Here is a 14,662-nt window from a genome sequence, read left to right as displayed (position 1 = left end):
TCGTTCTCGATGAGCCATTGTATTGATCATGCCACAGGATCGTCGACCGTTAGGTTTACAAAACATTGTGATAGAGGTCGACTCAGCGGAAGTAAAGTGGGTCGCCATTCTAAAAGTGTAACTTCGTACTCCGAACTTGCCTTACATAAATTAGGGATATGTTCTATTGAATTTAAACTATATATTATCAGATCTAAGTTGCATCTCCGCGAGTCTGGAGTTCTGCCAAGCTTTGTCACCCTCCGCGTGAGTTTTGCCAACAAGACTACCAGGCAGCTGTTGATTTGACGTGGCCTGTGGTGACCGGTCGACTCGTGATAGGCTAACAGCCTACTGAGTACCACGGGTCCACGACTTGCCCCGTTAGGCCATGGAGATGATCTCTGCTCATTTTTGGGCGGACTTCGTGGCTGGTAATCACAACTCATTTTTGAGGAGGGGCGATATTCTCCTCACGGAGAAACCTTCATCCCATAGGGCCATTTGATCCAAATTAACGAGCACTCTCAATCGTCACGTTATGCAGACTTCTTCTCATATGCCGTTTCCTTCTCCCCCCGGCAGCAATGTTGTAACCGATGTATGCTAATAGTTATTCCTAGCTTCTCCTTTAGCCCGATAAATGCGCACTGGCAGGTGGCATGCTATTCTTTAAATTTCTCGCCTTGGGTTTCAAGCTGGCATTGAACGGTTAAGATGCTACGCTCAACTGTCCTCGCTTTCGCTGCTCTTGTATCACTTACTTCGGCAACCCCTTTAATCTATGACGGCCGCGCCCCCTTCAACTATACCATTGAAGACCTGGACAATTCCGTGGACCCCTACTTATCGTAAATATCGTCTCGTTTGCTGCTTCGCCAAACGCGGGCTAACTTCGCTGCAGAGTAGTGAAAGGCAATATGAATGCCTCACATGTATGGTTGTATCCTACTTGGTGATGATCGACTACTAAATAACCGATTCGCAGTATACTCAACTCCTTGGGCACGCGTTCAATGCCACCCCATTGTGGTCACCCAATCCGGGGTCTCCTGTAGAGCAGCCGATAACTATTTCGATTGATAATACCTCTGTCTTCGTCCCTGGAAGTGGCACGCCTCAAAACGGTTTCCGCAGGACGGATCTCATTGCGCAAAAGGATGGGAACCATACCGCCTTAAACGCTATTGCCGATGTAGGAACCACTGTGTTCCATGTATCCATTATGGAGGAGTTGGAGAAACCTTTGAATATGAGCCATGAGTACCAGATCGTCTGGATTGAGCCTAATGATGGAAGCCACGTCTTCGAAATACAGTTCGGTCAGTGTTACATGATGCCAAAGCTGTTATATCTCCCCCCTGACACAGCCTGATATAGGTTCACCTTTCACCATCCCTACAGGCACTGTACCTGTCTCTGATGCTCGATTTCTGAAAGTCCGCAACCATGCACTTGACCTTCTGTTTGAAACGCCCTTTACCTCCCACGACTGGCATAACTTTGCAGTCCAGATCGACTGGACGAATCTTACCCTTGGCGTCTTCTATTCTACCAATGGAGAGCTACTGAAGGCTGTCACTAGCCTCATGGAGAATTCGAACGCTTCACCCGGTGCAGCTGGCCAAGGCGACTATCATTTTGGTGTACTAAAGGTAAGTAAGCTATTATATGACGCGATAAAGGGTTGTCGAATTGCAAAGTAGCTTCCACTCGCGGATCCCAATGAAACAGCTTCGCAGCAGGGCGATGTTGTGCATTTCGGTATCCAGGAGGGTGATACCGAGGCGCTAACATATTCGGGTGTATTCATTGAGAGTATCACTGGAGGCGTCAGCGCAGGATATGGGAAGACCATCGCTCCAATATCTTGAAAGGGCGTACTTGACCTAAAGTCCGACAGGCTTCGGGAGAGGACTAGAGCTGCAGGAGGTAGCTATCGGTCATGATTGTCTGATGTCAGAGGTGTGGACTGGCAATAGTGAGACAAATGAATTAGTTGTGGACCCTCAGGCTGGTAACGGTGACACCTGTAGCTGAAATTAGATACTGTTCAGAGGAACTATGGGGGGGTTGAATTGAGTCAACAACCAGCTTTAGAGGTCCGTCTCTTTTAGTAATGGGTAGGAACTGGCGCCTACTAGACGTGATGCTACGAGAATATAGTTGCACTGGAAGGGTATGAAGCAGACAGTATACGAGCCGTAGCGGTAAAGCAACATTTCGGTACAATGCTTTCTCAATTTGTTTGTGAGCCTCCCACCTTCATGGCATGGTGTTGGTACCGGACAAATGAAGTCAAAGACATGATAACGAGGCTGACCGGGAGTTACATAATTGGGATATGGTCATTGGTCAACCGGTCACTGACAAAGAACTAGGGATGGTTGCCTAAAATGGCAAGCAATAACACCTTGTCGGATTGATTCATCGAACTTCAACGGGCTCTGGGACATGCAATCAACAGTCCCCAGGCGTGCGTCGACGCTAAATTCTGCAGTACCATTGTCTCTCGTAGGCTATACGGCGGACCTGTACTCGGACTCGCGCAAACATGGCTACCAAGGACCAGTGAGAAATGTCCGCTTACACCGTGCAACAACCAATGGTGGAGGGACGATTGCGAAGAGCGACGATGGTTTAAGATGCGTTGTTGCAGGACGAGAATGTGAGCCACTTTTCAATATTTTGTGTAGCACGAGATTGACGCGTAATTCAAAATTATCGTTAGCCTTGCGCATCTTGCGTCTGTCTGATCCAGAAGATATCATAAATAATGACCACAAAGCCTCTATTGGTCGCGGTGGGCATCGTATAGAAGCGTCGCGGAACATATGGGATGGAAGTGGCTTGAAGATTGACAGTGCAAGTACTGATGTTGCCTGGTGCCATGGCAGTAAGCGGTTACAGATCCTACGGTGTTCAGCGCTTCATTCCCATTTCCTCCTCTGAAGGTTATAACAACAAGATTCTCACAAGCGCGCGGAATGGGGACCTCATTATGTGGGACCTCAACAGAGCTGGTAATGCCAAGTACGGTGCGTAGACTGGTCTGATATCAGATTCTACATCTCAAATACCGTTAGAAAGGAAGACGAAGTTTCATATCCGTTCGATTCACAAGTTATCCTGTTCCACTATAGTTCCGTACTACTGTGTTACAGGTTCTGCTGATGGCGATATGCGTGTCTGGGTGTGTACTTATCGTGTGCCGACCTCCTCGGTAGCTCACTTTCGCGTAGGATCTTCGGGATATGTCGAAGTCCATCATGAAGATCCACCATCCAACCTCTGTTCGCTCTCTTGTCTTTTCGCCATGTCTATCCCATCCCCTTCAAGCTGTTGTAGGTCTTGACAACGGATCAATCTATCGCTGGGATCTTCAAATGGGCCAGAGAGGTCAGCTCGACAGGTTACCTGTCGCACATACAGGTCCAATTCTCGCATTGGACTGGTGTAGCACTCCAGGTTCCAATAATGCCGGGGATGTTATTGGTGCCGATAGGAGCTGGATAGTCAGCGGAGGTTTGGACCACACTGTCAAAGCACGTTGGTTTTTTGCACTATTGCGCTACGTTTACTTATGAGCATCAGGTATGGGACCTTGCTACATCTGGCACGTCCGTTCATATTGCGCATCAGCCTACCTATACCCTACATCCGTCGTTCCCTGTACGCCGAGTACTCTGGCGTCCTGAGTTTCCCTCCGAGATTGCACTCGTGTCCAATGAGGACTTTGGCGGAGGGAGTGGCAGTGAGCTATTAGCCAGCCCTCGACTACAGTCCGCGACTCCAGCGTTCATCAATGCCTCCAGTTCTGTCACTAAAGACAAGGATCCCAAAAGTAACGGCGCAGATGCTGTAGAGATATGGGATGTAAGACGTGGTTGGATTGCTAAATGGACTGTTGAAGTGAGCGTGTCGGAGGGGGGTGTGACTGGTATGTATTCAAATCACGTCAGGTCTCATTGAAGTAACCACACGGGTGCCCCGCATCTGCAGATGCCATATTTCGTGATTCGCATGCGCTTTGGGTGCAGCATGCATCTGGAACATTTGCTCAAGTTGACTTACGTAGGTCTGTACGCCCTATTGATGCCGTTCCGCGCGTGGCACTCTCTTGGAATGTTGGTGTCGATGGAGATACCGACGGAACATTAGCTTTTGTCTCAGACAGGAGGGCCAGATGGGAAGTGCCCTACGACGATATGTTCGTACTCTCCACTTTATGTCGCAGCTATTTTCTCATTTGTGATGCAGTCACCCTGACAAACGACACGTACTTTCTGAACGAAAGCTCAAACTAAAATGCCTTGGTGACAAGCCTCGCATGCCCATTCTGCAGACTATGGGTATGTATGTACGCGGAGGGCTTCGTGATCCAGAATCTGGGGGGTCATTTGAGCACCTGGCAAGAAAGTACCTTGTCGAGTCTGACGGGAGGAACAGGACCGCCGTTTGCAAGGTAAACGCCGAGGTGAGTGCTCTTTCCGTACGGGGCGTGTCTATAAGTGAACAAATATCCATAGGCGTCTATCGAAGCAGGAAGCGTGCACACAGCACAAGTATGGTTGCTACTTGGTTCTCTGCTTACCGACATCATTCCGGAGTACATTAAACCTTCACCTCATTCGGAGAAGAGCCATCAGATTACCATGCACCTCACGCACTCTGCTTCAGCCCCTGCTGCCATCCCTACACTTAGCACAAGATCTGGACCACATGCTTCAGGATCCACCTCAAAACCCACCTCATACCGTGCTGCCTCGTCAGATTCTGTCTCCAAGATGATCCAACAGACACGCCATACTTCCACTTCCCCCGCTCAACCACATATATCCAGTCAGACATACCCTCAACCTCACCCTGAAGACAAACGCTCCACATCGAAAAATAGCAGCGGAACCTCTGCATCGAGAGAACGTGAAGGGGAGCGAGACGCCCTGCCCACAACTAAGCCACCCCCTAATTCACGAAACTTGACGCCTGCGTCGTCTACATCCTCATCGCCTCGCCACATACCTACTTCCCTTCCGCCAGCGTCAGCACTCCCGCCTTCGGCAATCATGACGCCTGCTACAACTCGTCGTCCATCAGTTCTTATTTCCACCGCGGCACAGGCACAGGGACATGTGCGGCGGCCGTCTGTGTATAACCGCACGCCTACAGCCTACAGCGAGACCCCTAGCACACCTAGTGTCAGTGCGAGCGACCGAAGCCTCCGTCACGTAGGTGAAGGCGCCCTGGATGACTCAGATTCGTCAGACGGCAGTGAAAACTGCGCAGTGGTGAGCGCCGATGCCCAGGATAGCCATAGTGAAAACGAAAGAGATGCACCGCCTGATATCCCTCGACAAACCATAATATCAAAGTCGAGGAGTCTTAGCATGGGCCGTACAGGCCCAGCGCATCCCAGCCCACTCTCCAGACTCGCTGGGCAACGTTGGACGGAGGATGAGGATGATGGTAGTAAGGAGCATGAGGACGATGAGGCCAGTCCGTCGCCTGGATCTACGGATACTGACGGCGAAGGACATAGCGGCCGTGACTCGGAGTGTAGTACCAGACCACGGAAGGTCAAGGTAAAAGTAGTTTCTGTGGCGAAGATACGCTCCAGAAAGAGCTCGAACGCCAAACGACTGAAGAGTCGCACGCGGAGTGCCACCGTCGCTGTTCTTACTGCGTCACTACCATCTCCTGCGCAGCCAGCGTCTGAGAGTTCTCATTTGGTAAAGAAGGCAAGCCACAGCAGCATTCGCACAGTCACAGTCGGATCTGCCCGCGAACAGGAGCAAAACACTGGGCTCATACATCGTGATGAGGATGTCTCGCAGGCGGACGCGGATAATCATCAAGCCTGGCGTGGTATGACTGAATCTCGACGTCGTATTGTAATGGAAGAGGAAGCTCAGCTTCGCGAGGCAGCATGGCACGCACTAAGGGAGGCAGTTGAAGAATTTGCAGAAACAGTAAGGGATATTTTGAGGTGGTCTCACATAATATCTGATGGAACAAAAATCAGGGTGATGTTCAGATGTGCGCTATGCTGGCGCTCATTGCAGCGAAGGAACTGGGAATCAGCCGGAGGAGAGGCTTGCAATTCTTAGAGGCATATATCGGTGAGCTTTGATGTTTGTTTGCCTGTCACGAACGCTAAACCAATACCCGCAAGAACTACTCACTCGCCTCCGACTGCACACTTGTGCTGCGTACTTACGTAAATGCAGCAATTTCGAGGATGTTTCAAATACCACCAAGGTAGGTCCTGTTTAGCTGATGGGCGGGGACGGTGTTGAACATAAGTTTTAGCTCGAAACCATCATTTACACTGCCTGCGGACGTTGTCGAAAACCTATCCTTCTTTCACGCGCCCGAACGGTGACAGGAGCTCACGCATTATGTACGACATGTAAAAGTGCAGTTGTGAAGTGTTCGATATGGTCAGTCAAAGTACTCTATGTTACTCTGCACGCTGAGAACTCATCGTCATTAGTCATCTTCCCGTCCGCACACTACTTTTCCAATGTTCTGTTTGCACGCATGGTGGCCACCAGGAGTGCTATAGGCGGTATCACATGGGGCGTCCGATGGTCGATATCCCAACCTCTTTATCGACACGTGGGCGTTCGCTGATCAGAGAACGAAATGGTGATGGTGATGGTGAGGAGGGAGAGGAGGTTACTTGCTCTGAGAGCCGGGGGGAGAGAACACTGGCGGGCCATCTATGTGCAGCCGGATGCGGGCATTACTGTTGGGCAACTGTGGGTGGGCAGCTAGATGCAGAGGAAGCTTCATGACCAGTCGCTCTAAGAATCGCTTGACTCCACATAGTTGGATCTTAGTCTGTTGCGACTGCAAATAAAATTTGCCAGGTGGCAAATGAATGGCAAATTTCGAACGCAGCAGAACTGTACGCTGTCCTGCAATTCGTGGTTTGTATTGAAGATACGATCGGGCGGGAACAGGGCCGGCAGCCGTTTGCGAGCTGAACATCGAGATTAGTGTTCTCGCGTGAGGTATCAGTTGATTTTTTTGGATCCTTGTTTATTATCTGTTGGGCCTTGCCCTATCATGGACAGTACCTAGCAAGCACCCGCTGTAGTCAGTTCCTTGAGCAATCTATCCGCTTCGTCACGACCAAACGCAATTTCCGCAGCATCACTGAGTTGAGAATTTACAATTTTGGATATGCACTCAAGTCACGAGCTCGCCAATATACGATAAGAGTACAGAGAAATACAATTAATGTTAAAGTAACTGTCCGTGTTCTTAAATACGTATGTAACTGCTCGAGGACTGCATCTCAGTTGGCAGCATGTAGGGTGCTTCACTCTGACTTGAAAGCTAAATAAAAAGATTTCCGTGTTTTCAAAATGCATGTGTAACCGGTCGCGGTGAGTGGGTAGAACATTCGTTATAACGAGATGGCTAAGTGAAGGGTAATTGAGAACCGTGGCATAGGTGGTATTACTAAGAGACTTACTGAAGATCCACGCACGTAAGCCGGACCTCGTAGCTTCATCGCTTGCGTCCATCCCATATTTGTACGATTCAAGAGCTTCTCCAAGTCTTCCAGCTTTAAGGAGTGCAAAACATAGCTTCTCGTTGGCAGTTTGCCACAATGACTCGAGCTCCCACCCGAATAGCTGCAAAAAAGTGCATTTGGACATGAAAGGGATGTTTGGTTGCATCATATCGACATACCACAGTGAAAGCCTTGCATGCAGAAGGAGTGGCTGATTTAGCCAAGAAAGTGCTAGCCTTGACAGCGGCAGTGAAGTGCTCAACAGCTTCATTGTGATGCGCGCCATTGAAGGCAATGGTTCCCAGTTGAACTCTCAGACTTGCCTGATATACGAAGCACAGATACATTAATGAACACATAAACACGAGTGCACGATGCTTACCTCCACGACACGACAAACGAGGGGATCGGCATTTGAATCAGTAGCCAGCTGTTCGACACAAAGCATTGCCTCGCTGTGTTCATTTGCGTTGAACAATGCGATAGCCTGAGACCTATAATGAAGTACGGAGTACGCAGGAAAAATTCAACCTACCTTGATCAAGAAAAGGAAAAGAGTAGCATCTGAATTGCCGACTGTAAATGTGAACGCGAGTTCAAAGGCTGCTCTCGCGTCCTCGACAAGCTGTTTTCCACATAGGGCAATACCCTGGGCAATATAGCCTGCTAATGAGGGATGTATGGTGAGGGACTATGTTACGATCGAAATCAGGATATTTGTATGAGGGCACGATGAGCCGTTGTCACCTTGATTGCATCCTGAAGCGCACAGTCCCAGTCGGATTTGCGCGCCATAACGAAAGAGCGATTAGCATAGGACGCGTAGTTGTTGATGCCGGCGTCGAAAGTTTCGGTCAGTACCATTTCAGCAGTAGATAAGACCTCTGTCACGCGCGTATTGCGGGCAGTCTTGGTGATGACATTGGTCTGAACCGTGACGACAGTCTGAATTGCGACGACGGTCTAGCAGGCAAATATTTTATTTGTGTTGCATAATAGAATCGGGGAAACCTGCCTTGGAATCAGAACCTTGATCCTTGGAATCAAAAAACGCGTTGTGAGATGGCGAAGGGGCGGGAATTCAACAAGAAAGTACCTTTGGTGCCAGATCTTTTGGACCGTCTTCTGAATCAGAGCCTGGAGCCTCCGAAAAGACGCGAGATGAGATGGCAAAGGAGCAGGAAATCGTAAAAAAGTACCTTCGGCGCCAGACCATTTGGATTATCATCTGGCAAAGCATCCTCAGGTACAGCCCACTCTGAAACTTTCTTATCGACACCTCCGCTGAGGATACGACTGCCATCGATGGAGAAGGTTACGGAAATCACCAACGCACAGTGCTGGAAGCTGGCGATGGTTCGCTGATCTGAGAGGCGCCAGAGACGAACATGGTTGTCGTAAGATGCAGACGCAACGAGCGTGCCAGCAGAATTGACAACAATAGCCTTGATAACAGTAGCGTGACCTATCCAGGGTTCACCGACCTGCTTCCAAGTCGATATATCCCACTCTCGTATGGTGGGATCTTGATGATCGCCGCCTGTGAGAAGGCGTGTTCCGTCGGGAGTCCATGCCAGTGAGAAGTTCGTTTTACGGTGACCCTTGAACTTTGCGACACATTGTCTCTTGCCTGATTTATAGATCTCGATTTTCTCCCTTGTCGCAATCCCGAGGAGTGTGCCAGACGGAGAATACCGGACGCAGCGAACTAGACAACTAGACTTGATTGGATTTCCTTGCACCCGCCATGTCCGCGTGCTCACAAACTTTGTCGTTCCGTCATCTAAACCAGTAGCCAGAGCCGCGCCGTCTGGAGAAAAGTCTATGGATAGGATTGTCGCGGAGTGAACTTTGATGGGCCTAGTGAGGGTTTCTCCAGTTTCTCCATGGGAGGCGATGAGCTCTCCTCTCGTATCACCGCTTGCTATCAATTTCCCATCTGGTGATACCGCCAACGCATTCAGCGCGCCACGATGCCCTTCCATTTTCTTCAACACTTCGCCTGACTCCAAGTCCCACAGACAGAGCGTATTGTCTTTTGATGCAGTGATCATACGCCGCCCATCTGGCAAAGCTGCCACTGCGTTTATGTTGTCTGTATGATCTTCAAACACTCGAACAGCTGTGGTGTTCGGAATAAGCTGCACCATTTCACAAGAGGTGGACTTGGTGTAGGGATCGTGGGTTTCGTGTGCTGAGTCGCAGAGGTGTAGCACAGATGAGTCAGGAAAAGGTTCCCATCCTTAAGATACCATGTAACACAAATTTCAAGGGCTAACTTCACACTCGAGGTATGATAATCTTTTAATAGGCATTTTAAGGCATTCCGGTAAGGTAGCCGGCGGCATTAACACGACCATGTGAATTTTCTCTATGTACTAGTTGCTCGATGGCACGTTACCCTCCACCATGACCGCGCGGAAACATTTCAGGGCAATCCGATTTCTTCTCGCCCTGACAGAAGGCACACGACCTGCAACTTAAACCTGACACAGTACTAACCAATAGTAAACTAGCGTTGACCCTACACGCGTTGTCACTTCTTGGTATGTAATTTAGATGTTCATGATACCTTTCTCGTTGACTATGCTTGAAGCAATTTTCCAAGTATGAACTTATTGGTGTAGCAGGCCTCACAAAGGCAGGATGGTATCATACACGTATTTCAGGGCTGACTGTTACAACAACATATCTAGAATAACGTGTCCTGCATGCATTATGGCGTCGCGATCTTGGGAGAAGAAGTCAGCTTCCAATTCGCCTCGTATTCATCCATTCGTCGAGTATTCAGGCTGTACCGCAGACGATCCAAATGACTGTCTTACATGAAAGCAATGCACGATCATGCCTCACGAAGTGTAGCATCTTCTGGTCCAAAATATCGTATGTACTATTCACTGCTCGAGGCCATTATTCTTATTCACATGCATCAACAAATTGACCAGACCGTTGTGCTAGAATAGTTTGCGCCCGTTTATATCGACCGAGCACCCAATCTGTAATTCTGTATGTCTCCCGATTGAGCACACACTCCTTTTCCTGACTCTCGAGCGCGGTTGCACACTGAGTTCATTTATGGAAACGTCACTGCTGCGGCACCTCGCGCTTTTCGTTCAACGAACCACAATAGCTGACTCGGGGATGCCTCCATGCTTACAACGTGTGTCTGTTTATGCTTGCATTTGTTGAACCATTTTTAATCCTGTCTGGTGCAGTGCTGCCTTGTATCTTATCTACCGTCGATCTACGACCTGTCCACGATTTGTTCCGCTCTGTGCTGATCAAGTAATTCCCTCCCTTTGGAGCAGTTTCCATGGAGGCGTACATCAGACACGAGGTGACCTCGTAGTTCTTTGCGGGCACAGCATCACGGATACATTTTGGCATATACATTACGCATTTTAGGACCCTACTCCCGCGGTTTCCGCTCTCTAGGGCTGTGTCTTGTTTTTGACTGCAGTGAAATATTGTTAGTACGTATGTCAATTGTCAAACGTTTGCAAGATGATTGAACGATCTACGGGCAGTGTTAGGCCTTCTCTGAGACGGTTCTTACCAGACTTGTGTCATTCTGCCCCGAAAAGCATGATGCTGTAGTATCAATCAACAGTCAAGAACGTGTGCACAGTACTTGCAGGCTGCAGCCTATGTTTTGCAGCCAATCTGAATCGCGATAGAGCGGGCTCCCGGCCCTGTTATAGCCACATAGCAACGTAGCTCCATAGCCCGGGTCACATGCTACTACGTGACAGCAGACGTTCAAAATACTGTCAGAAATATTCCTCACTCCGGAGCACCCGGCTTTTTTGTAGATATCGGAAGATATCGGCCAATGATATAGACGCTATGAGCTTAATAAGTCACCTGGCATATCAGTATTTTGATCTATCTATCACACATAACAGTATGCGAGGATTGCCAGATTATCATGATCAGTGATAATTACTCTAAGCTGCAGATCAATCATGCTTCTCGGTTGTCAGCATAGCTTCAAATTTGAATTTCCAACGCATGTGTCATATGCGATTTGTTGCCTACGGTTGACACTGATTCGGTAATTTTCTGTGCGGCAGTCTTGGCAGCACCTGGCAGCACATGGTGACACTTTATTATTATTACAATGTGACCGTGATTCTCCGATTCATACTACTGCTTGCTGTAAGGCAGGCTGAGCTAGGCTGAAGCTGAAAACTTCATCGGAAATGGAGCGGGGAATGTAACTTGTGATTACAGACTCGGACGCGTGGCACTATACTGCCACCAGCGTTTATCACTCACGTTTGCGCTTCGCGACAGAACCTTGGAGCTTAGTTGATCCTGGGCCTGAGCCAGCGCCACACTTAATAAAAGCCCGGCCGAGTAGGTACAAATATTGCATCATTGATCCCTTTCCTATCTGTGCACTAGGATGTCCGGTCAAGCCGCAGGAAGCAATGATACTCGCCAGAGAGCTGCCCTCGAGGAGTATGAGCAATCTGGTGAGGGCAGGCCCCCTTTCATTCTGACATATGCCGAGGCGAAACTCCTGGGCATCGCTGGGGTGAGTGCCATCAGTGTCGCGTCCGCCTTGCGTAAACTTATCTGTCGTCCAGGTTGGCTTTTTCTTGGATGGTAGGTACTTGGTCCTTCTCGAATGCAAACTCTCATATTTTTATCGATCAGCTTATGACTTGTTCATCATCAATGTAAGTGCGTTATTTCATATGGTGGCGTATGGGACTAAATCAATCTGCGCAGCCCGTATCTACTATGTTGCAATACAGGCTTTACCCGGGTGGAACCATGCCCGCCAATCTGCAAGGATTATTGAAAGCTTCTGCTAACATCGGAAGTGTGATCGGCCAGTTTCTGTTTGGTGAGCTGTGTAATACATCATGCTTTATCACGCCATACTAATTTCGTAATGGTACAGGATACTGTGCTGATGCTTTCGGGAGAAAGGCAATCTGTCAGTTCTTTACATTTTTCTTGCTAGCATCCGCATTCATGTGTGTTGACAGATGGAAAAGAGCTTATGCTCATCATCATTGCAACTATCCTCTGCATTTCTACACCTACAGGTATGTCCTTTGATTCTCCATTCGTATTGCTAGCGCTAAGCTATTACCAAGGCTCGCTCTCCCCAAACGGATGCATCATCTACTTGACGATATTTCGTATCTTACTTGGCGTGGGTGTCGGTGGCGATTACCCCATGTCGGCCTCCGTGACAAGCGACCGTGCCACAATCCGTAAGCGTGGAACCATGCTCGCATACATTTTCGCGAATCAAGGATGGGGTAGCTTCGTGGGGTCGCTGGTGACTATTATCGTTCTGGCATGCTACAAGCATGTCATGAATGATGAAGATGAGACATCCAAGGTCGACGGAGGTGCGTGTCGTGTACTAAGTTGCATGATGTTGCTGATCGACAGTTTACCCCAGTGTGGAGGATCGTCATTGGATTGTCGCTCATTCCGGCCTTCGGCACACTCTACCAGCGTTTGACACTCCCAGAGTCCACGCGTTACAAGAAGTCGCAGGGGGTAGACGTGGTTGAACAGGATGATTTGGAGAAGGAGAAGATGGGGGTCAAAGTTGGTGTTCATGCTACTGAATCTGACTTGAACGTAGATAGAGGAGCTTCTGTGCCAAAGAAGTCTCACGTCCTAGGTATGGTTCCTTGTCGAATCTCTTCCTTGGTCTCATGGATGTTTTAGAGGTCATCAAGTACTTCTCCGAATGGAGACACCTGAAGATACTTATCGGAACTTGTTCATGCTGGTTTCTACTAGACGTCGCGTACGCCGGGTCCCGATCTTCGAATATGTTTCCTTCTGACATGATGGTGCTAGTTTCTATGGGATCAATCTGAACACAAACGTGGTGCTTTCTGAAATAGGTTACGCCGGCAAAACAGGCACGCCCTGGGAGAAGCTCTTCAAGGTCGCTACGGGAAACATCATCATCACCGCACTAGGATTTGTGCCAGGTACATGTGTAGTTACATCTTCCTTGACATGATCACTCACTTCAGAAAGGCTACTACGTGACTGTGCTCACCATCGAGAAGCTTGGCCGCAAGACCATTCAGGTAATGGGATTCTTGATGGAAGCTCTGTTCTGTGGGTCGTTACAAATACTCTAGAGGAATCTCTGCTGACGGCGTGCTGCAGTGGGCATCTTGGCTGGGAAATTCTATAGCTTGAGCACTGCAGCGTTCATAATAAACTTTACGTTGCTCCAGGTGCGTGACAGGGGTTTGATAGAAGATCTTGACTAAATCGAATTTTATTGAGTTCTTTTTCAACTTTGGAGCCAATGCGTGAGTTCTTCGTTCAACTAGAACATACTCCATTCTGACTTGACCATTGCGTAGCACCACCTATGTGCGTTGTCATGCACGTTTGCACGCCAGATACAACTGACGGAACTCACAGTGTTATCCCGCTGAGGTGTTCCCCACCCGATACCGAGCGTTTGCACACGGCATGTCCGCGGCTTGCGGGAAAACAGGAGCAATCATATCTGCTCTCGTATTCAACTCCCTCACAGACAAGATTGGTACACCTGCTGTGCTTTGGAGTACGTCGTTAATTGACCAATGTGTGCTAGCAACTCAATTTTTTCCCCACAGTTTTCTTCGGCTGTTCAATTCTTGGTGCCGGTACTGAAAACCATAGTTTCATTCTGCGACAGTGACTGACAAATTCATTTGCAGCTTGTACTTTCCTTTTGCCCGAGGTCGCTGGTCGGGACCCAGATGCGATCCTCGAAGAGGAGCTGAGGGAGCAGCAGTAATTTCTGATATTGTCAACACCATGTAATTCACACTTATTGTCCTGGTTTGTTCTTTTAAGAGTCGTCGCTCAGCCTATCCAATATTTAAGGGTAGTACTTCTCTCCCTATCTATAGAGTACTACATAAATCAGACAAACGTCGGCGATGTTTGCCTGCTTCCCCGTCTACTAGCAGGATAATTCATTTGCGAAAAAAGTTACAACAGCTAGTATCTAATACAGTCGGTACCTACAGTATTGTAGCGCAACAGAGGCTGCTAGTAGTACTCCATAAAAATATGTCTATCAGATTATCTGAAACATGTCGCATATGTTTGGCCCACCGAACGGCGAATCGTATTCTCAGGCTTTTGATTCGACGAATACGGACACGCCCG

The 14,662-nt window shown here is 48.7% G+C and overlaps 4 protein-coding genes across 4 annotated transcripts; 3 read left to right on the top strand and 1 right to left on the bottom strand.

The window, feature by feature from the left end:
• The first annotated feature begins 562 nt into the window (after window positions 1-562).
• Window positions 563-2,032, top strand: HD556DRAFT_147270 (uncharacterized protein). The gene is made up of 5 exons (XM_041308470.1): window positions 563-830; window positions 884-914; window positions 968-1,301; window positions 1,360-1,634; window positions 1,686-2,032. The coding sequence occupies exons 1-5, from the start codon at window positions 697-699 to the stop codon at window positions 1,851-1,853; spliced, it is 942 nt and encodes a 313-aa protein (XP_041152704.1). The 5' UTR covers window positions 563-696; the 3' UTR covers window positions 1,854-2,032.
• A 359-nt stretch (window positions 2,033-2,391) lies between these two features.
• HD556DRAFT_1423791 (uncharacterized protein) lies at window positions 2,392-7,116 on the top strand. Its single transcript, XM_041304566.1, has 13 exons — window positions 2,392-2,647; window positions 2,711-2,875; window positions 2,934-3,017; window positions 3,066-3,172; window positions 3,222-3,524; window positions 3,574-3,919; window positions 3,982-4,189; window positions 4,240-4,456; window positions 4,509-5,948; window positions 6,002-6,098; window positions 6,152-6,237; window positions 6,289-6,419; window positions 6,473-7,116. Exons 1-13 carry the CDS (start codon window positions 2,434-2,436, stop codon window positions 6,774-6,776), a joined length of 3,702 nt encoding a protein of 1,233 aa, XP_041152703.1. The 5' UTR covers window positions 2,392-2,433; the 3' UTR covers window positions 6,777-7,116.
• A 47-nt stretch (window positions 7,117-7,163) lies between these two features.
• HD556DRAFT_1423785 (WD40-repeat-containing domain protein) lies at window positions 7,164-9,857 on the bottom strand. Its single transcript, XM_041304565.1, has 9 exons — window positions 8,704-9,857; window positions 8,601-8,648; window positions 8,520-8,540; window positions 8,252-8,467; window positions 8,040-8,195; window positions 7,887-7,991; window positions 7,684-7,827; window positions 7,463-7,625; window positions 7,164-7,407 (listed from the first exon to the last, which is right to left on the bottom strand). The coding sequence occupies exons 1-9, from the start codon at window positions 9,652-9,654 to the stop codon at window positions 7,394-7,396; spliced, it is 1,818 nt and encodes a 605-aa protein (XP_041152702.1). The 5' UTR covers window positions 9,655-9,857; the 3' UTR covers window positions 7,164-7,393.
• Window positions 9,858-11,582: 1,725 nt separating this feature from the next.
• HD556DRAFT_1423769 (major facilitator superfamily domain-containing protein) lies at window positions 11,583-14,612 on the top strand. Its single transcript, XM_041304564.1, has 17 exons — window positions 11,583-12,044; window positions 12,097-12,115; window positions 12,167-12,189; window positions 12,242-12,359; window positions 12,417-12,452; window positions 12,505-12,564; window positions 12,616-12,876; window positions 12,930-13,157; window positions 13,205-13,286; window positions 13,340-13,476; window positions 13,526-13,609; window positions 13,661-13,731; window positions 13,784-13,809; window positions 13,864-13,873; window positions 13,925-14,069; window positions 14,122-14,151; window positions 14,206-14,612. Exons 1-17 carry the CDS (start codon window positions 11,913-11,915, stop codon window positions 14,283-14,285), a joined length of 1,542 nt encoding a protein of 513 aa, XP_041152701.1. The 5' UTR covers window positions 11,583-11,912; the 3' UTR covers window positions 14,286-14,612.
• The last annotated feature ends 50 nt before the right edge of the window (window positions 14,613-14,662 follow it).

This window comes from Suillus plorans, assembly GCF_016647745.1.
Source record: "Suillus plorans strain S12 chromosome Unknown HD556scaffold_115, whole genome shotgun sequence".
Taxonomy (NCBI): Eukaryota; Fungi; Basidiomycota; class Agaricomycetes; order Boletales; family Suillaceae; genus Suillus; species Suillus plorans.
Note: the sequence above shows the minus strand (reverse complement) of the source record. Positions and strands in the feature narration are given on the sequence as shown.